The 21,540-nt window shown below is 44.6% G+C and overlaps 1 protein-coding gene across 1 annotated transcript in view; it reads right to left on the reverse strand.

The window, feature by feature from the left end:
- Positions 1 to 21,540, reverse strand: part of SYNE2 (spectrin repeat containing, nuclear envelope 2) — a 203,754-nt gene that overhangs the window by 15,059 nt on the left and 167,155 nt on the right. Inside the window, exons 103-108 of the mRNA XM_009332747.1 lie at positions 19,541 to 19,699; positions 18,366 to 18,532; positions 5,492 to 5,654; positions 1,670 to 1,857; positions 1,361 to 1,511; positions 696 to 878 (exon numbers count right to left, since the gene is read on the reverse strand). Of these exons, the coding sequence (XP_009331022.1) occupies positions 696 to 878; positions 1,361 to 1,511; positions 1,670 to 1,857; positions 5,492 to 5,654; positions 18,366 to 18,532; positions 19,541 to 19,699 (1,011 nt within the window). The remainder of the gene's footprint in view (positions 1 to 695; positions 879 to 1,360; positions 1,512 to 1,669; positions 1,858 to 5,491; positions 5,655 to 18,365; positions 18,533 to 19,540; positions 19,700 to 21,540) is intronic.

Raw genomic sequence — 21,540 nt, forward strand, 5'->3', positions numbered from 1 at the left:
CTCATGAGGTTCACACAGGCCCACTTCTCCAGCTTGTCCAGGTCTCTCTGGATGGCATCCCATCCCTCTGGTGTGTCGACCACACCACTCAGCTTGGTGTTATCTGCAAACTTGCTGAGGGTGCACTCGATCCCACTGTCTCTGTCACTGATGAAGATATTAAACAGTACCGGTCCCAACAGAGACCCCTGTGGGACGCCACTCGTCACCAATCTCCATCTGGACATTTTGTTGTTGACCACTACCCTCTGGATGTGACCATCTAACCAATTCCTCACCCGCCAGACAGTCCACCCATCAAATATCCATACCTCTCCAGTTTAGAGAGAAGGATGTTGTGGGGGTGCCGTGTCAAAGGCCTTACAGAGGTCCAGATAGACGACATCTGTAGCCCTTCCCATGTCCACTGATGTAGTCACTCCATCACAGAAGGCCACTAGGTTAGTCAGGCAGGACTTGCCCTTCCAAAACTTGAACCCATTCTTCCCTTAGGCTTCTTCAACTACCAAGAACCCATCTACCAAGGACTTGTTTATGCCGTGTACTTGGTGACCTTTCCAGAGCTGCTCTTCTACACTGGTAACTCAAGACACAAACCAACACAAGATGGTTGCTCCAGTATGTGTTTTGCCCTTGGGTAATTCCTACAGAAACTTGCAAGTGCTCCTCACTTTCTCACCCCACCGTGCAATTACCTTGAGTCTCCTCAGAATGGCAGCGACTCGTTTCTGGAGATTATCCCAGCGCTGGTTGCCTTCATGTACCATCTGCTTCAACTTGCTGGCTGAGTCAGTGCGGTTCTCGCGGGCGAGGCGTCTGTACTGCTTATTGATCAGCTCCAACTGAGTGAGTCGTTCATGAATTTGCCGTTGGAATGCCTGCAAGGCAAATCAAGGAACTTGGTTCTCTTGCCGATAAGAGAAAGGATGTGGATGATACTATCTATCAAGAGAGATGATGATGCCCTCCCCTTAAAAACAGACCTTCCAACTGCAAAATTAAATCCAGAGAAGGACCCATATTTTAAATCATCTGCTCAGACTTAGCTCATTAGGAAAAGAAGGAAAAAAAAAAAAGCAACCCACAAAGGTCTCCTGCCTATAAAAAGCAAATCTTTAACTTATAAGCAGGATCTTGTCAGTTCAGAGCATTGGATTCTCCACATTAAAAAAAATTCTGGAGATAAATAAATCAGCCAGATACATAGCAGCCACACAGTGGCCAATTTATATTCTCTGTACTACCACTGCTGAAATGGTGTTTTTCAGTGATCCAGGCAATTCACACAGACAATAAGTATTTAGCAGTCTGACCATTCAGCCTGCTGCTGAGCATAAAAAAATGAAGTTAAAAAATGCACCTCAAATTTCTTCAGCTCCTCCTTTGCATGTGTGTACAAAACCTCTGAAGAATTAGGCTTAGCTGCTGTCCTTTCAGATGATTTTAGCCAATCTTCAAAGCGAGAATAGTCGTCCAAAAACCGCTGCCACAGGCGCCAGGTTTCCTCGATTCTGAAAGGGAGATGCAAAAATGGAAAGTTTTTATCACAGGCTAACTATTAATTTTGGATTTTTTTCTTTTTCAAAATTCAGCTTGTGGCAAAAGCTACAGCGTTTCTTCAAAATACTGCCACAGGCTTCTTTAGGAGGGGTAAGAAAAAGAGACTTACTTCATTCGCCTTTCCATAGACATGGCACAAATGTTTCTCCACCGTCTGTCCAAACTCCTGGTGGTTTGCTGGATGGAATCACACTCTGTCTCATTAGCACACGCATCTGAGTCGTGTAGCAGGACTTCACAAATATTAAACACGGATTCCACCCCTGCGGTGTGTTGCTCTATGTCTCGTTGCAGATCCTGCCATTGGCAAAAGAATAGCTTGAGTAGAAGGAAACACGTGCGGCTAGACTTCAGAGATACCCTTTCAAAATGCTGCAGAGGATGGGGAAAGAGCAATTTGTGTGTCAGGAAAAGCTTATTTAGCTTTAGAAAACAGACTTGCAGGATGAGCTGTGCAGATGACAGGCTGACAGGTCAGGACAGAACTGCCATGCAAAAACGGATTGTCCAGCTTTTGTTTCTCAGTGAAAGCTCAATCTTCTCATTAACAGTCTGGACAATTTTAGTGTGCATTCAAAATCCAAACCTTACACATACCGTAAACACATACTTATTAATTTTGACAGTACAAGATGACAGTGTCTCATATCAGCTTACTACACTGTAAGACTTGACAGAGAACTCATAGTACAGTTCGTGTACTTTAGCGACTATGTGATCACGGGCTGATATCACAAAACACAGAAACACAGCACACAAGTAGTTGGTGTTACACTATTTTTCTTACTCCTTCTTGTAGAGCTCCTGTTTTGACAGACTATTTTAAAGGGTCTGGCAAAGACCCTTTGTCTAATCTACACTACAGGTTTCTTCTCCAGAGCCTGCATCTCCAACATAGTCTGGCCTCTCATTCTGTACCTATAACTACTCCTAAAGTCAATGTAATTGAGTAACAGAAAAAGAAAGCCTTACCTAAATATTTCTTATTGAAAAGGCAGCTCTGTACAATGCTGCCAACTGTAAATATTAATGAAATGACAATGCCCACTACATTTCCATTTTGGCAACCCATTTCTGGCTTTCCTAATGAAGGATACTGAGACTTTTGCTTGAATAACACTAGAACAACAAACACAAATTAATATTTTACTGACAACAGTGAACAGGAACTCCCATTAAACGGTGTTACTGATTTCAATGAACAGATGAAGCAGAATTGGTTTTGCTCTAGACTTGCAAAACCAAAACGAAATAAAACAAACAAAAAAACCCCAAAACAGACACAGCTTGTAGTAAATAAAAAAGGGGTTGAAGGAAGATCTTCCCAGAAGTCAATAAACTGCAAGGAGTTGAGTATCACCCAGTGGCAGTCTTCAGTGGTGTTACATAGGTACCTGAAAGCGCCGAGCCATAAATGGTCAAAATTTGGCTTGTGGGATTTGTGGTAATGTACAGCTTTAAGGAATGTAGAAGCCAAAATCCTTCCATAGATGAGAGACTGCCAGAAGCAGACCCAACATAATTTTTCACAGCTTATTAAGGAGTCACAGCTGTTTTCTGAGCAAGAGGCAGCAGTGCCTTTTTAACACAGGCTCTACGTCTGAGAGCAGGCTCTACCCCACTACTGGTACCTGGAGAGACTCTTCTGAATTCATTAAATTACGCTGGATTTACAGCTGTATTAATGAAAATAAGAATTTGGACCAGAGATTACAAATCCACTATACTTGCACTATGGTAATGTTGCTGACACGATCTCATTACTTTTGGTCATGCCTGGATTCACAGAATAACCCTAGGCAGAATCCTTGCTGTTTTCCAAGCTGTTATTCCAAATGACCTGACTGTATTATGGCGAGACAAACACAATGAACTAAGTAACAGGGCCAGGAACATACATTGAGCCCAAAACCGGTACTTTTCCTTCAACTCTGCACAGCATTGCCCAGAGAGCTTAAACAGACTACACGCTGCTAGACTTCTGCATTAGTGAAACAGCTTTGAAATCTTAAAATTAGTATTATTCATGTTTTAATCTTCATCCTTTAATTGAACAAACATGCCATAAAACATCCCTGTGGATGCACAATGCTTTTAAATGTCATTATTCAAGACTGAACAGGTACAGCTTTTCCAGTCATGGATGTCAAATAAAAGAAGCCTGTAGGGCATATTTCTCACCATCACTCTGCTCTTGCTGAAATAATTGTTCAGATAAAACCAGGAAAGATCTTTTTACTTGTCGCATTCAGATAAAGGTTTCTCTAATATGGAGCAAAAGAGGCTTTTTTTTTTTATTGAGTTCTTTTTAGTCAGAAGAGTCTTCTCACACTCAGCCTGCTAAAAAGGTTACAGTAGAAGGAATCTAGAGGTGCCCAGAGATCTGTGTTTGAAACAGAATCCAAACAACAAAGCAGTAAGTAACTCTGAGTAGCAAATGATGGCTCTCACAGCGAGCTGAAGCTTGAATGCTCATAATAAAAATAAATTAGTTTGGACACAATTCCTTTGTGCCCCAGTTCTTCTCTGCCTGGCAATTTAACACAGACTTTGAGAATGCAAAAGGTTTGGATGGGAAGAAAATATCTCCTTGTTGTTTACGTGACCATTCACAATGCAGATGAAACCATGAGAGGCACTGGGCCAAGGCTTCTGGTTTTTGACCAGCTCCTGCAGTGGAGTCGGTGGGAGCCATCTCCACTCCTGTAGCAGAGAGGCTGGCCCTTCCTGCGATGTCTGGGACATGAGTGGATGGAGAGCCATATCAACCAGCAGAGAACACAGCCCTCAGGTCTGGGTCACGCAGGGATCTTTCCTTAGACACGAAAGCAGCAGCCAGAGAGAGAGAAGATGGGAAGGATGGGCAGAACACGCATAGGTGTGTTCTTAAAGGCAGATGCCATAAAGTTTCCATGCTTGACAGCTTCATTCTTGATCCTCAGTTTTAGGGCAAATATTCTTGTTTAACACAAAGACCAGATGACAGCCATGGTCATTCTCAGCCTTCCCAGGGAGGCACTTTGAACCTGGGCAGACTTATAGCACAGCCCTGAGCAAAGGCTGACTCCACCAGCAAGTCTGTGCTTTGGAGAAGTTCCTTTACCTTCCCTGGCTGCCGGAGAGAGAAATTTACTCCAGGACTATCCAACTCATCTCACACTTCCACTTGGCTGAGATAGCTGGCACATTCAGCTGTGTCCAATCCTTGCCATCTCCAGCACTTAAAACTAGCAGAGATCCTTAAGATCCCCCTGGTAAGCCACTGTCTTGGATAAATGCCTACACGGACTTAACCAACACCCAACGGTGCTAGGTTGGTTCACACTTATGCCTCAGCAGGATTCACGCACCATCTCACCCAATGCTGAGGGGATCTTCAGAGCCTGCCTACTGGATCAGGCCTCAGTCAAAGGTATGTTTGCACAAGTCCACCCTCCAAAGCTCAAACATCCTTCTCTGCCAAGCTTGCTCTGCTGTCTGCAAGGAGGGGAAGAGAACTGAGCTAGTGAGGACAATACATAAAATCACAGCACTTAAAACTGTCACAGCCAGTTTGCAGGAGTCCCGGCCTTCACGCCTTATCAGCCTAAGTCATCCTCATGGATTTTGCCCACTGTCTGTGCCCTGCCCACTCCTTATGAAGTCTGCTGTACTTAACTGAGCAAACTATCAAATGTAAAAATGCTTTTGTTTGTATTTTGCATGTTTTCCTTGGGTGGAGGGGGGAAGGGAGAAGTGCGGGTAAGTCAACACAATACTGAAATTGCAGCAAGCAAGTAAAAATTTTCCATGTAATGCATCTTGGCAGGAACATGCCGTGAAAAGCAGTTAGAAGGCCTTGCTAAAGAAAAGAAACAGGTGATCTTAAACTAGGACCAATTGTAACCAGCAGCATCTTAGCTCATATACTTTGGCTGCTGCTATTTCCCACCTGCTGTTCTGCCAGTCTCTTCTGGATTTCTTGGTCATCACAGATGTCATAAACAACAGGCTTGGAAAGCTCAGACTCAATCCGGGCCAACCACGTGCGAAGGTTACTCATGTTTTTGTCCAATAGTTGTATAAAAGCAAATGTTTCCTTCAGTTTCTTCACCCTAAGCAAACCAGGAAGAACATTTTGTTACAAAGATCTGCAACCAGTGGAAATGATGTAAGCAGAAGGTGATGACAGGAATGGCTTTATGAAGCACTTACTGTCGCACCAAGCTGTTGCCTGTAAATCAGAGCCATGTTTTAGTCAAAACCTACCTAAATTGGCTCAGCAGGCCTCTGCTCTACAGCTGCAGGAAGGTCTTGTGTGAATTCTTTAATGAAACTATATGAGCAGAGTGAATTTTTGTAGCCTCATCCATCTGCTAGTGAGCTCTTCAGTCAGTTCTTGGACATTTGTCTAAGTGGAAGTTTGTACCGTAACATGCCGCAGTTAAACTAAAATGGGTATCTATGGTCTGATTTTCCTGCTGTGAATTTCCTGCTCCATCAGTGTCTTCTTTAGCAACCAACAGGCCCACCCTAATCAGCAAGGTACCGCTCCGCCAACAGAGGCAGAATTTGCCCAAACCACAGGTTCAACACCCTGGGCAAATGGCTGCTGACAGGAGAGGAGAAGGCCTGAACAATGGCCACTGTAGAACTAACAGCACCATGACATTAAAAGCTCTTCTAGACAACACACTGAAATGTGCGGAGATGTGCCAGACTCTCCTGGTGGGTGAGAATGAAAAAAACAATCCTGAAGAGGGAGAATATCCAAAAGCTAGAGAGAGTTGTACAGCAGACAAGAGAATGAACCATCGAGACCATTTACTTTTCTTACAGCTGTTTGTAGCACAGCTCTCAAACTGCAGACAAAATTCTCTTTATTTCCAGCCTTTACAGCATATTCCCATTTCAAAACCCCTTATCAGCCCCTCAAATTATCCAAGTAGCATGTTTGTACATTTTGGCAAACTCGTCCCCATGCGTTGGAGGAATATCTGTTAAACTACCTCACTGCTCTCAAATCTTTCCTTGAAATTCTCATTTATTGCAATTCCCAACAAAAATTACTAAAAAGCCCAACACCGGAGTGACACTTATCTTTTCTGACTTCACACTGATATTGGAGTTTGCCATCTAGACCTTGGTAGTTAATGGAGGAAAAAAAAATAATCTAGATCATGATTTCCATCAGACCTGTCTTAAACATCCAGACCACAAGATGAGATGAACTGTACCAAAACCCACGTATTTCTCTCCATGAACTGCAATGGTCTACCCTGCAGTACTATAAACATCAACACTGCAGATGCTAAAGTCAGGTGAAATCATTCCACCCCTGTCCTAGGGAGAACCCACTTCTTAGCCAGCATTGCTTCCCCGTGCTGTCCTCCTGGCTGCTTGCATCCCTCTGATGTCTAGTTCTGTCCCTGTGCCTTGGGATGGATTTTTGGACCTTGCATGTGATTTTTAAAATGCAAATTTCTGAGTTAAACCCTGAGTTACTGCCTGGTCTAGCAACTACTCAGATGAGCCTTATTATCTAAGTCAAGTGCAGTGCAAAAAGTTAAAGTACGCATCGTGAAAAGGCCAAAACACTTCCCATTCATTAGCCAACATAACTGGGAACTGTCACCAGCTAAACAAAACCAGCAGCTGGGACTGGAAGGGCAGCTTGTACAACGGGATCACTGCATGTCCCAAATTCAGGGGACTGTTGAGGGGTCTGAGATGAACCCTAATGTACTTGGCAATGCCAGCGTTGTGCAAGCTAGGATGGGGCAGGGTGGGGGTGATGTAATCTCATCTAGTGCAGGCAGGGACAGATTACACCAAGACAGAAGTGCCCTGACAAGGTACCTGGCTGCTGGCTTCGTGCGAAGGACCTGCCCCTCCTTGCAAGAAAAACGAGGAGTTTCCTGGCCCACCGTCCTGCCTGCTGCCAAACTATCCCAGCAAGTTTTAGAGGAGAGGGGTCCAAACTGCCTGTAACTGAGTGGCTTTTGCAGTTGCCTGTTGCAGCACACGATACAATGACAGAAGATATGCAGGACAGCTAATCCATAATGAATAGGCTACTCTGTAAGCAACCACTGATCTTATTAGCAACCTTAAGGTAATCAAAGAGGATACGTACGTCAGCTAGACACTTGATTTAAGGTAAAGCACTTATGGAGGAGATGTGGGAATGGTCCTGCTGGATTTGTTCAGTCCTATTGGTTAATGTGAAAGTACAGAGTAAGGCAAGCAAATTTGGGGTCTGATATGGATTAGCAGCATGGGAAGCACCTTCCCCTACCTCTTGTCCCAAAAGGACCAGGCAGTACTTTCAGTTGTTTTGCAAGGAGGGCGATAAAGAGCATAGACCTACACTAGGACTCCTGGCAGGTATTTAGCAACTCTGCACTCTCCAAAACGTAAAATTACTCTTGTCTGGTTGATGTAACCCTGCAGGCCAGCCTGAAGGATTTGGCCCAAGTCCATGGTCCACCTTGTTCCTGCCTTGCACCCACAAAGCCACTGATAGTGGTGTAAAGTGTAAAGCAGCAGCCTCTGCCCCTTTACACTGACAGTGCTTTCCACTGCTGCAGCTGATAGAGAGGAAGCCAGCGGATGACAAAAGCATTTAGCTGCTCTCGCTTTCCTTAACAAGCTCTTTTCAGAGCTCTGCTCCCAAATACAACCTTGTATGCAGAAGGCATCTGGCTCCCAAGCAAACAGCTGCTATATAAATCTTCCTGCTCCTGGTTCTGCTCCTATTAAGTGGTACTCAATGAACATGTCATACTCTGGCAATGGTACAGCATTTTCTTGTGCTATCATGGGCTGGCAGTAATTTACCCAGGAGACCTAATTCTTCCGCCACCCTATCCCCTGCTTCTGTCCCACCAGTCAACTTGGATCCAGTTGGTTATGATGCTCAGCAGGGCCTGTGACTCCCCAGAGCATGTGGCCCATCAAAGACAGGTGACTCGGGAACCATTCTCCCTGGAGAGATCATAGAATAGTTTGGGTTGGAAGGGATCTCTAAAGGTCATCTAGTCCAACGCCCCTGCTGTGGGCAGGACAAGATGGGATGATATAGGCTCTGTGTTGAGCACCGAAGGGAAGAACCGCTAAAAGAGCCAGGCCTGAGGAAGAGTCTGAGCCAAACATCTACGCTGTTGCACCGTTAACTCTGCATGACTTCAGGCCAGTTGGAAGGAAAGCAAGGCTCAATGGCTGCACTGTCCTTGACTGTATCCAGTGGCAATTTATCCTCTGCATATTCTTTGACGTTCCCCACTAGTGCTTTGGAAATGTCTCTCTGGCGACTTGCAAGAGGTGCACATGTTGGGACCATCTCATGCTAAAGCTGACCTGCGGACACCACAGCTTACTGCGCTGCTCAGCATCATCTCTGCTTCCCTGTACTCCCTTCTCTGTCTGTATCCACCTGCTTCCCATCCTGAAGTTGCATTCCAGAAAAATTCATGGGTTGCAAGACATCTTTCTTCAGTCTGCATATTGGATAACAGGTAGGTGAACATAGCCAAGGAAGTCCAAAGCAAAACCAAGGAGTATTAGATTATACGTGAATGTCTCTATGACTGACAGCACATTCAATAAATTTAAAAAGCAACAGTTTTAGAATCCAAGTGGGTTTTTTTTCACTAACCCCCCCCCCCCCCAAGAATATTATTTTGGCTTAGAAATCACTCTAAAATTCAAGTTACGGATATTACCATAAATATGTGGGTCTTTATCTACTAGTGCTACTAGAAGCAACAGTCTCAAAGACAGCATCACTGTGGTACTGTGAGCTTGTATTTACTTCCTAGCAATTGCCATTACAGACACACCATTGTAATTAAGTAATTTAATTTGTTACATGTTCTGGATAAAATATGGCATTTGTCAGTCATTTAACCACCCTTAATGCTCTAAGTCATTAATCTCAAACTTGAGCTATGCAGCCAGAGAAGAATAAAAACCTAACAGAAGTTCACATTAGTGCAGTGTGTAAGTAGGAAGGCAGCCTTGTCCAGATGTTCACATTGGCTGAGCTGCTCTTGTTGCAGTCAGGAGACACAGAGCCCAAGGTAAAGGGTAGGGTTCTATGCTGAAGCAACAGGTAAAATGATGAAAAATTTGAGCATCCTCACTGAGCACCCTCAGCTTGCACAGAAGTCACAGGGAACTGCCATTTCTCTGGCTACAGCTCAAAGAAAAACGTAAAATAGACTAATTACATCCATAAAAGTCTTACATTTGCAGCAATCGTTCTCAAATGCATTTCTGCACACTGCAAGTATTCTTGCAAATTATCTGCTCTTTGCATGAAAGAATCCTCATGAACTCTTTTGAGATGCATCCTGAAGGGACTATTTGTCCGGAAAGACAGGCCTCCTGGGAGCTAGGTGGGGGTGCACAGTGCAAGCCATCAAGCCTGGGGGCAGGAGCTCCCCCCACATCCAGGTGACTCATCAGCCAACACAGAGTGAATTAACAGCAATAAAAGTTCAAGTGCAGCAGAGGGAACGAGAGGCTGCCACCACTGTTGATTGAATTCTTCCTCTACAAAGTGTAATTCTCAAGTTATTTGGTCAAATAGGTAAAACTTACTGTTTACTGAATAAAGGCCTACCTATCCATAGTTCACTTCCCAGTGAGAACTCACCTGCCACCATTCAACATGGCCCCAGAAGCAAAAAAATAGTAACAACGGAAAAAAAAAAAATCAACAAATAATCACCACTAATCTAAAAAACCCCAACAAAAACAAACATATCTTGTACTTTGCAATGGGCCCAGCTTAAAAGATATCCTGATTCAGAACAGCGCTTAGACACATGCATAAGATGCCTGGGATAAGCCAAACAAAGCCAGTTTCTAAATGTCTTAATCTTTACACCAAAATAGAACTGGCAGAAAAAGAACAAAACTAGTAGATTATAATGAAAAGCTGGTTGCAAAAGTGAACAGAAGGACTACCTGACCTGATTCGAGATTGGATTTGGGTCTTAATACCCTCGATGAAGTTGCCAGTATTGGGTTACAAGAGACATGCATTAAGCTGTTTCAGGCTGAATCATTGCATAGCCCCACAAATACACAGAATATTTTGTAGTAACTACTCAGGAAGTATCTAGCAGTAGAAGGCACTTCCAGGTTGACTGAAATGTATTCACACAAACATAAAGAATTGCAAAATGCCTGCCAATTGCATTGCATTAGCTGTCAAAATGCTGGAGGAAAAGGTATAGGGAAGCTCAAATAAGGTAATAAATAACATTCAAATTTTTGTGTCTGAAGGAATGAAAAACATCCTGACGTATATTCCAAATTCTCCTTCACAAGCACAAATGTCATCAGAAAAAGATACTACATGCATTTCTTTTTAACCGAAGAAGAGCTGAAGTTGCCCTGCCAGCTGATAGGATTGTTTACAACCCGGTAAGGCAAATGAGATGCACAACCGAGGAAACCTTTGTTCAGTAAGTTGCAGGGCGAGCTTAACCATGTGAGGGACAAAAGACCCGATTTTGAGAGGTGATGTCAAAGGCAAATTTTAGGCCTTTGTATAAAACGCAAGGATGTTTCTCTGTACAGCGCCCGGCCCTGGTACAATGACAGGAAGCCCCCGTGTTTGTGGGTTGTGTGAGCACAGTGAGCAGAGCAAACAGCGGGTGCGCTGGAGGGGGCTTTTCTCGCGTTACCCTGCCAGCGAGTCCAAAAGGTTGTTGTCGCAGATCTCCACCGTCTTGGGTGCAAAACCCCAAAACACAGCTGACTTTAAGCGAGAGGCCCCTGAGCACTATTCCTCCTGCTAACGCGCCGCGTCTCCCACTCATCCACTTGTCCAAGGCGAATTGCGGGGAGCCACTGGCGCATCGGCACTGCGGTGCCCTTCCCCCCCGCCGCCCAAGGCTGGCCAGTCCCGCTGCGTCGCCGATGCCTGCTCCAAAAAAACCCACCCCGACCAAACCCGCAGCCGCTTACCAACATGGCACTTACGGTTCGCAAGAAAAAACCATTCCTCAGCTTGCGAATCCCAAGCTGCAAGGGGGATCGTCTGTGCAACCACGGCAGGCATGGAAGAGGAAACCCCTCCTCCACAGATGCCCTATTTATTCGCCGCTTTAGCATCCCGTGTGGGGGGGAGGCTTGCCCGTCCTCCTCCCCGACCCCCGAGCTGGGGAGCCACTATAGCTCTCCCCGGTTTTAACCCCTACGTTTTGCGTTGGTATTTTACCTGGCAAACGGCCGCATCCCTCCTCAGAACAAAACCACGAGAGCTTTATTCTGACACAAGAGAATTAGCACACGAAGAAGCGCACGCTGAGCGGCTGCCTGCGGCTGGCGACAAAAAGGTTGCAGGCTGGAGGCTTCGGCACCAAAAAAGGTAGATGCGGTGCTCATTTCTTGTGCGAAAGGGGGATTGGAGCCTCAGACCCGGATGATTTGCAGCAGAGTCAATTTGAAGCAAACCCGAAAAACCAAGAAAATGTACATCCACGCACAGGCAGCACGCACACAGACGTATCCTTACTTCCCCTGCGTTCTTCTTTCTCGCCTTTACCATTATATCCCAGGTATTTAAGTACGAATTAAATCTCCCACACACTAACCTGTCCTCTCTTTAACCTTCCAGTGCAGGCGGAAGGCCTCCAGTGCAAGTAGCCTGTAACACCGGAGGACAAAATAACCCCTAATCTTCATTTACAACCTCATTCATTTGTGGAAAAACATGCTGGCATGATTTCTCTGTGTTATGACTGCCAGAGATCACAGGGTGGGAAAAAAAGGCGGAAGTCAGAGAACCTTGGATTAAAAGTCACTCCCCACCCAGCCAATATCAGGAAAAAAATAAAGACGTTATGATAATCCCACCAAAAATGCAAGGAATGATTTTGAAATCAAAGGGTTTTCAGTATTCAGGTCATCTTCCACAGACCTGTATTGGCTTGCCAATCACTCACATTCAATACATGGCAGGATAAAAAGTGCCTGGGAAGACACCGCACACTGTGAGAGGGCTTCAGACATTTGCACAGGTAAATCATGCCCAGTCACCTCAACAGGTGATTATGTTCCAGGGGAGGTTCAAAAACTCATTCGAAATGGTAGGTCTGAGACAGAAAACGGGGAAATAACCCTCCCAGCTTGACAGGCAGACACCGAGAATGGTGACAGCGCACAGAAGACAGGGACTCCCCTTGCACCGCCAGCTACCCCCTGCTCCCGGCAGACCTCGGCACACATTGCATAACCAAAATAAGCCCAACCATCCTGCCTGATACGATAATGAATTCTGTCACAGCTTTTGCACCGAAGAGAAGCATAATCCCTAAAGGTCAGGTAGCCCGGAGAATATGGAAAGAAAGCAGGCACTTTGCGAGTGAGATTTCAACTGCCCAGATTTTTTTTTTGTACCAAAATAATTACAAGAATGAGATTTTACAGTGATACTACCACAAACCAGAATAATTCTGCTGAACATGGCTGTAAGGTTTACCTGGGGGCCTCAGTGCAGCATACTTTGCTTCCCTTGCCATGCAATACTGATCTGCAGCAATTTCAAAAGACCTTTGAACTTGGAGTGCATCCACACTGACTGTGGGGTTGCCCGGCTGCAGCTGTGACAGGGTAGGACAGCACACCAATACGTGGTGCCTGACGGTCTGCCCTGCCAAAGGGTAAGCAATGTGGCAGAAAATAAATAGAGAGACCAGCTGAGAGGCGGTAGGAACTCTCTCGCTCCCCATACCTACCAAGCTGGGGCCTGCTGCTGCCGGAGCTGCTATCAGGGCAGCCCAGCCGCAGTGAAGGTGCAGGGAGAACGGGGAAGCACAGAGCAGCGGCTGACTGGAGCTCCCCAATAAAACCTCCGTGGAGCCCCTGCACAGCACAAGGTGGTGTCACTGGAGAGGTTCAACTCCTTCCCGTTTTACTGCAACCTGAGCAGTTGCAGGCTGTTTGGGAATTTCAGCCAGGGTATGCAGGAAACCAGCTGAAAACACCTTGAATCTCCCAAGTCCAATGTGGGAAGGAAGGGGCTGACTTTGGTTGTGGCAGTTTAAGATTCCTGGACTCTGCAATGAGGGCTGCCAGCTTGCAAACACAGGGAAAAGACCTAGTTGCCAAGGATTTACATTTAAAAGAATGAGGAGGCACATCTGGCCTTGCTAGATTCCCTGTATTTTCATGCTCACATTAAAGGTCACAGTCATTTGAACCCATGCCTGCTACATACACAAATAATGTGCCTTTCTCCACAAGGCTGAAAACATAGACCAGACCCACCAAGTAAGAAAACACATCACAGAGCGCCCATAGCCAGAGCAGCTGAGAAATGGCATCCCTCTTCCACAGCTTAGCGGCAGTGGGAAGAGCTGCAGGATGCCCAGAGGTACAGAAATGCAACGTTTGTTACTGTAGAGACCAGTCTGCAGACCCAAAACTGCCGGAGGCAACCCCTGATGAAGCTGGTGGCTTTAATGAAGGCTCAAGCACCATCCAAACGCTTTGCACAACCCCAGGCAGTGCAGACACCCTCCTGTGACACGTGGGTGCTCCTTCGGTCTGCCAGCAGGCACTATGCAAACAGCAGCGCAGAAGGCAAACACTTCCCCGCTGGGCTGGGAAGCAAAGCGTGGAGTTAGTATCAGTGGTGGATTGGCCAGGGAAGGACACCGAGGAACATGGCTGTGCACAACACAGTTCCTTGGCAATTCTTGCCAGTTAATGCACAGCCGGGGAGTGCCGCTCCAGAGCGTGCTGGGGATGTAAATCCCACTCCACGGGTTTTTGGCCATCTACCACCCACGTGCAGCCTGTGCACTCCTTCTCCTACTGTTTCAGGCCTTCACTTGGGTGCATGTGCAAGCATGCAGCGGTTTCTTCTGGCAGAGTGCTGCTACGAGGCCGGTGACAAGAGAACAAAAGCAAGACATTTTCTGTGTCCGCTTTTACAGTCAGCACAACGCTCCCTTTCTGCCTGTTAATATGTTTGTATTCCCCCTCTATCAACAGAGACTTCAGCACGAGAACCTCCCTTGGTAAGAGTATCTTCCGAGTTGAACAAAAATTCATTTGTTCTCCTTTCCAGGCATGTTAATGTCTTGATGGTTACTTTATCCCATGAGAATTAACATTTTGAGACTTCTCCAAGTTTGCACCAAGCCACCCTCTGGCTGCAACACATGCGGCAAAGCTTTTGGCAACACATAAGCCAAGCACAGGCATATAATTTAAGTGTTAAGTCCTGCAAGAGCAGCCATATGGCAAATCTGAGCTTGTCACCATGAACTAAGAGAATCACTTCAAGGACTAAATGGAGAGCTCACCTAATCTGCCCATCTGTCCCAGGACGTTTATTGGTTTAAAAAGGTGAAATAAGCTATCAGGAGGAATGCCCTGTATTGATACATTGGCTCGAGACTGGTTTTGTTTCATGTTGGTATCACACAGCCATACACTGCACTACAGAAAAGATAAAATTTATTCAGGTTGCAGGGTCAGCCATGGAGACATTAGAAACCACGGAACTGAAATTGGCTATAAATCTCAATTAGACTCCTTTGTGGATACAGGTTGTTTTGTACTCTTTAACCACAGGATCATAAAGTTGTCTACTAGAAAGATTCAGCACACAGAATGGAGGATTGGCTTTGAACACACAGCTATTCAATGCACATTTTCTCCTCCTACTCAGTGCATGGCTCTGTAGTTTACTTACTGCCCAAGTCTTGGCCTGCCATGAAGACACTGTGAGATTTGGTCCTTGCCCCTGTGATGGTCGGCCACTGGGGGCCAGGGAAGCAGTGCAGTGGGCTGTGGTGCACCCCCAAGTGCGAATAAAGGCAGCAGCTGGCTATGTGTTTAACAGAAAGTGCTGAAGTCGTAATACTTGTCAAAAAAAAAGCTTCAAGTGGTTGCAGATTCGGCACCTGAAAACTCAGAAAATTTTCACTTCAACTTACTTGCCGCAGCTACTGATCTGAAAAGCCAGGAGCAAAACCACCTCCTCATTTCATGGAAGTGCTGTGAAAATAAGTTCCTACAAGTAGTTTTTTCAGGAGCAAGAAAAGATTGCCTCCCTGCCACAGTCACAATTAATCATTTCGCTCCAGGCAGCATTCTCCTACCTCAATTGCCTCAAACCCTCCAAGGCCCTCTGGCAGGCCTGCCCTGAAGCATCTCCTCCATCCCTTTTATCTTCCCCAAGAAATGAAGCAGTGCCCAATAAAAAGGGCTTCGTCTGGGTATGCTGCCACGGCAGCAGTTGTGCAGCACTGCAGTCTCTCTTCTGCCGGGCAGCAGTGGGTGCACAGCCCCTGTACCATGTCCTACAGGCTCCAACCTCCCTGGAGCCAACCCATCCTATCCATTGAATGAAACTGGTGATGGCAGATGTTTGAGGTCGTGTGAGGATGTCTGGATTGTGAAGGCTTCACGCAACAGGGCCAACACAAATTTTGCCACCACTGTATTTTCATGTGCTCTTTCAACACAGCTTAAATATGATTTTTTTTTAAAGTTTTTGCAAAAGCAAACTGAAAAGGAAGGAGACAGCCTATCGGCATGGGGCATCACAACCCACACTCACAGGTCATCTTGCCTCCAGCCCAAGGGTCCTTGCTCTGCTCCACTTCCCCATGAAGAGGCCCAACTTGTGGCACATCTGTCATCAGTAGAACTGCTGCCTCCTCCCCATTACCTGAGCTTAAGAGAGGCTACCCAAAAGAGGAGCCTCCTCTTGAGTGCCCCAAAGCATACCTGTGAGTGAGGTGGAAATTTCAGTCAACTGAAGACTAATTTAATTCCTTCAGAATTCAAACCTCAGTGGCAAGCCACCACTACAGCAGCGATCTCAAAATGGAAAGTTGGAAGGTTGTAAACAAGGCAAAATAAACTCTTAGGACCATACTCAGATTCTATTGTGAGTGTCTAGCCTGGTGATTATTTATGACTGAGCAGCCGAGAACAGCTGAGCTGCGAGCCAAGCCTAAGCAAGGTGGATTAGGTGAGGGAGGAGATGTGCTACACCCATGCTGCAAAACCCTGCAATATGCTGAACCTCTGTTAGTATTAAGTCAGAGCCCACTGAGCTGCCTGAAAAACTTGGACCACTGTAGGAGCTGCTTAAAACCACACTTTGTCAGGACCTTCCAGTTCATTACCCTGGTCCCGAGCACAAAGTTGGTGGAAATCACAAGTACAAGCAGGCATGTTCCAGACCTTTTGGGATAAAGAACACAGGAACAATCATAAAGCATCACACCAACTCCCCAGTAGCTGCAATATACACTTAGATATCAAATGCTGGGAGCTACGTCAATGCTCTAGGCAAATCCGCATTAACATACCTCAAAGCACCACCATACACTTGTCTGAAGGTAAAGATTTAAGACATCCCAAGTAGACAAACAAGTGCTCTGTTGTCACAGACTACTTGAATAAGACTGCCAGATCTCTCTCTAAATATCCCGTCAGTTCTTTAGCATATTTTCCTAAAGGTTACTAGAAATGTGCCATGTTTACCTCAGTTTTAAAAGTGCATTTTAATCTGCATTTAAAAATTGCTACAATTCAAAACAGAACACAAATGATCATAAAAGTGCTTTAAAAGTGGCATGTTACCATAAGATGAGAACAGCAAAAGTGCTGTTATAAAAGTGAAGCTTTCTTTCCTACACCAGATCAAATACAAAGACACCTTGAGACAACCACTGCAAGACTATCTGCAAAGTGTTAGATCTTAAGGCGGCAGCTTCTTCTTAATCATTCACCTCTCATGTGTCACCATTAATTCAGATCTCATTCCTGATTAAGATCCAGCACACTTAGCACTACATTGTCACAGCACAAACACCCGCCTTATCTGTCCCAAATGTTAACTGAGCACGAGAGCCTCTGAGGACCCAGAGAGGGGGGTTACAGGCAAAACAAAACCTTGGGAGAGAAGTTTAGACCAATACTAATTTGGTGTCAGCCTTATTATTTCTGGATTACTAATAAACTCGGTGCTGGGCGGTGAGCCCAGCCCAGCATCCTCCTCCCAAGCTGTGGTAGAAACTCAGAGATAATAGTGAAATAGGATCGTCTCAGTAAGGCTAACACTAAAATGATCGTGATGTTCTTAACTCTGTCAAGTATAATAATGATGTTTAATCGTTTAAGAAGATGTCATTGCCTAGTCTACGCAGGTTTTTGTTTTAATTTCAACTGATAGTATTTTCCATTTCACCATCATGCAGAAGATCCTGAATTTAAAAAATAAACTCGTGGTATGGTCTTCCAGTTGTTTTTAGGAAACAGACCGCGTAAAGAAATAGCACTAATATTAAATGAAATTTCATACACTTTTGAATGTAAAAAAGGAACATTATCGTTACATAAAATTGACTGTCTACAGAGATAGGCCAGGGATCTATTCCCAAATTCTGTGCGTTCAGATATAGGGTGAAATTGAGGCGTGTCTTAAAACAGGAGGCTCTCCTAAAGAGGCCAAATGAACTCCTATCATGCTGCCTTAAAATTAAGTTGCAGTTCAACACAGGCAACAGAGAAATCACTTTGACTCTTCCTTTTACATAGCTCCCACGATTAAAATTCTGTTTTATATGAATTCTTACACACTGCCCTCTAACATTAGATAAACTAAGACATTTAGTGTCATAATACAGCAACAAGTCATAATGAAAAAGCATTAACTTCAGTTTAATTTGACTCTCAACAATAACTTTCAACAGAACTGAAAAGTCATGTCAGTCTGCTTCTGATGGTCAAGGACACTAGCGTCTGACTTTTCTCATATAAAACATTGAAAATAATTTTCTTACCGTGCTCCAATGACATCGAAGAGATGCTGCCAGCGATCATTGATTTTGTTGAGTTTATCATCTATTTCTGCAACTCGGCTCTTGTTGCTAGCCTTGATTAGCTGATCGCCCATTTGTTTCAAGTGAAGCTTATTTTCACTGAACAGGTTTATTTCTTCCATGCAATCCTGATGAATATACACAAACATTGCTTAATTCCTGGGCAAAACAAAACAACAAAACCAAAACAAAACTATCTGTTTCTTTTCCCACGTGTGTGATGTGAAGTCAGGTTTGGCTTGCGATGGCTGAGGTTTCTACATTAGCATGTAGAACTCTTTCGCTTAAAACAAAACAAAAAAAACCCTCAATGGAAAAGCACTCTCACAACAAAGCCACTATGAAAAAATAAGCAGCTTAAAGACTTGCAAGTGCCAGGAGTAAGTACTCCTAAAAATAGCCGTTTAATGTTCTAATTTTGCCTCTGCTTTCCTGATTTAACGTAATTTTTCAATCAAGCTACCTCAAAAGAACCCAAATTCAGTCTAGGATGGCTTTATTTTGCTGGTATTCTTATCCAGAGGAGATCTGGGATTAGATATCGAGACCTTTAAGCCATGGGGAGGAACACTGCAGCAAAATAATGGTCCTGTTTAAAATCAAGCTAATACGAAAGTATTACAAAGCACTAACTGCACTGACTACCAAGGAGAAGAGGCAGAATTAGGTTTTATTTTTGGTTGTGGTAACTTCTTGTTCGCCTGACATAAGACCTACCCCGTCCTTCAATCTTTTCTTTGCCCTCTGACTACCAGTTCCATAACCGCCGACACAGGTGGAAGTGGTGAGAGCAGCGAGACGCCCCCAGGACACCACTGATCCCCAGCAGGGAAAGCTCTGAGCAGTGCTGTATGTGCATGTGTGCCCAACAACCCAGACCCCCACCACTGCAACTCACATACATCACACTCCGTGCCTAAATGCAGTCAGGTGGCATTTCTGTTCTGCATGATGCTCCAAGTCTGAACATCAAGAAGATAAGAGCTGAGGCTAGAAAAGCTCATCTTCTCACAAAAGCCTGTACGTGGTGGGTTTATATCAGATATCGCTTCCGAGAGGCAAGGAAGAAATGAGGAATGGTGTCTCTATAACGAGCTATCAGACTGCAGTTGAAGAAAAGTGGTGTTACGACTTACCTTCTGCAATTTGTCTATCATGTCTTCAATGCTAACATCTGCAGCCTGCAACACTTTGCTTTCCATTTGTACCAGCCAGGAGCACAGCTCCTTATTCTTTTCATTGAACACAATCCAGGCATTGAGCCTGTCCTCGATCTCCTGCTTACGCAGAGACACCTATGGATAAGTACACACGTTAACTGCTGAGCAACATCTTTCTCAGGAAGGTATTCAGCAATTATGAGCCTTCTAATTTCTAGTCTGCATTTGATCATATTCCATTTTGCAGGAGCAGTTATCAAATATCTCTAGCTTTCTTTTCAAAGCCGACAAGCAGATTGTTATTACATCTTATTTTAGTTAGCAGGGCCAAAAGTTGACTAGCAAACACCAGATTCTCTCCCTCAGAAGAATTAAACTGAGTGACAGCTTTATAATTAATGAGCTTATATAACAATTTAAATATTACTCAGTGGAAACCTAAAAATGCCAAACAAAGAAGGAATGTAAAATATATAATTACCACATACTGTTTAGTATGTTCTCGTATATAACACAAGAGAAATAACACCTAGGTAAGTTCTTGTTTTTCTGCAATGGTTAAGAGAAACTTTGCAACTACTGACTGCAATTATTTTATCCCTCTTTTCTTTCCATTTGCTCACCAGTTCTTGGAGAACTTCCAAAAAAATCAGCATCAAGAATCTATCCTTTTTATTGAAAACTATGGATATTTTCCTCAAAATTACATTTGCCAGGACAGATAAACAAATTTTCTAGACAGAGAAATTAAGGTCTGATGCTGCCTGAACCAGCAAAGCTAATATCACTGCTCCAACATCTCAGAAAGAAGCTGGGTCATGGCTCTACTAGCTAATAGTACTTATATGTAGCCTAGGAGTCTTAAATATGTATTTGTATTCATTTATCTACTTTGATGGATTCCTGTACTAAGATGTATGGGACAAAGGAAACAAAAAATGGTACAAGTTCTACTAAAACAAAACAAGACAAAAAACTAACCCCTTACCCTCCCCAATAAACTTTGTGTAAAGACTGAGCATAACATTTTGCTTCCCTTGGCTGCGAATGGCCACTCTAAGTATCACCCCATGGCAGGAAACATTCCCTCTTCACATCTCACATGCACCTTATACAGCATATGACTCCTCAAAATTCCATTACTGATTCTCCTAGACTAATCTCTAACACTGTTTTGTACCTCAGAGTGAAGTTTAAGTATGTAGTCTGGAAGCAAGACCAGCTCCATGTAACACCAGGATCAAAACAGGAGGCACCAAGTGATCTCCCACTATATTGCTTTTGTCCTTTAAATTCTGACTTTTTTTAAGGAGGGGATGGCAAAGTGAAAGTGATTTCTAAATCTTTCATGCTGATCTAAGTGAAGAGATGAGGCCGAAAGCACTATCTTGGGACACAGGGAAAGAACTTCCAAAGTTCTCAATGGGAAGAAGTCTCCTGGAGATCCCAGAGACCTCAGAAAGTCTCCCTAAGAGGGCTTCTGCTCTGGGATGCTCCCTCGTACCCTCAATGTTAGAGGTAGAATCATAGAATAATTTGGGTTGGAAGGGACTTCTAAAGATCATCTAGTCCAACCCCCCTGCCGTGGGCAGGGACATCTTCAACTAGATCAGGTTGCTCAGAGCCCCGTCCAACCTGACCTGGAATGTCGCCAGGGATGGGGCATCCACCACCTCTCTGGGCAACCTGGGCCAGTGCTTCACCACCCTCAGCATAAAAAATTTCTTCCTTATATCTGGTCTGAATCTACCCCCCTTTAGTTTAAAACCGTTACCCTTTGTCCTGTCGCCACAGACCCTGCTAAAAAGTCTGCCACCATCTTTCTTATAAGCCCCCTTTAAGTACTGACAGGCTGCAATAAGGTCTCCCCAAAGCCTTCTCTTCTCTAGGCTGAACAACCCCAACTCTCTCAGCCTTTCTTCAGAGGAGAGGTCTTCCATCCCCCTGATCATTTTCATGGCCCTCTTCTGGACCCG

Source organism: Pygoscelis adeliae, unplaced genomic scaffold (assembly GCF_000699105.1).
Source record: "Pygoscelis adeliae isolate BGI_AS28 unplaced genomic scaffold, ASM69910v1 Scaffold179, whole genome shotgun sequence".
In the NCBI taxonomy this organism is placed as follows: domain Eukaryota; kingdom Metazoa; phylum Chordata; class Aves; order Sphenisciformes; family Spheniscidae; genus Pygoscelis; species Pygoscelis adeliae.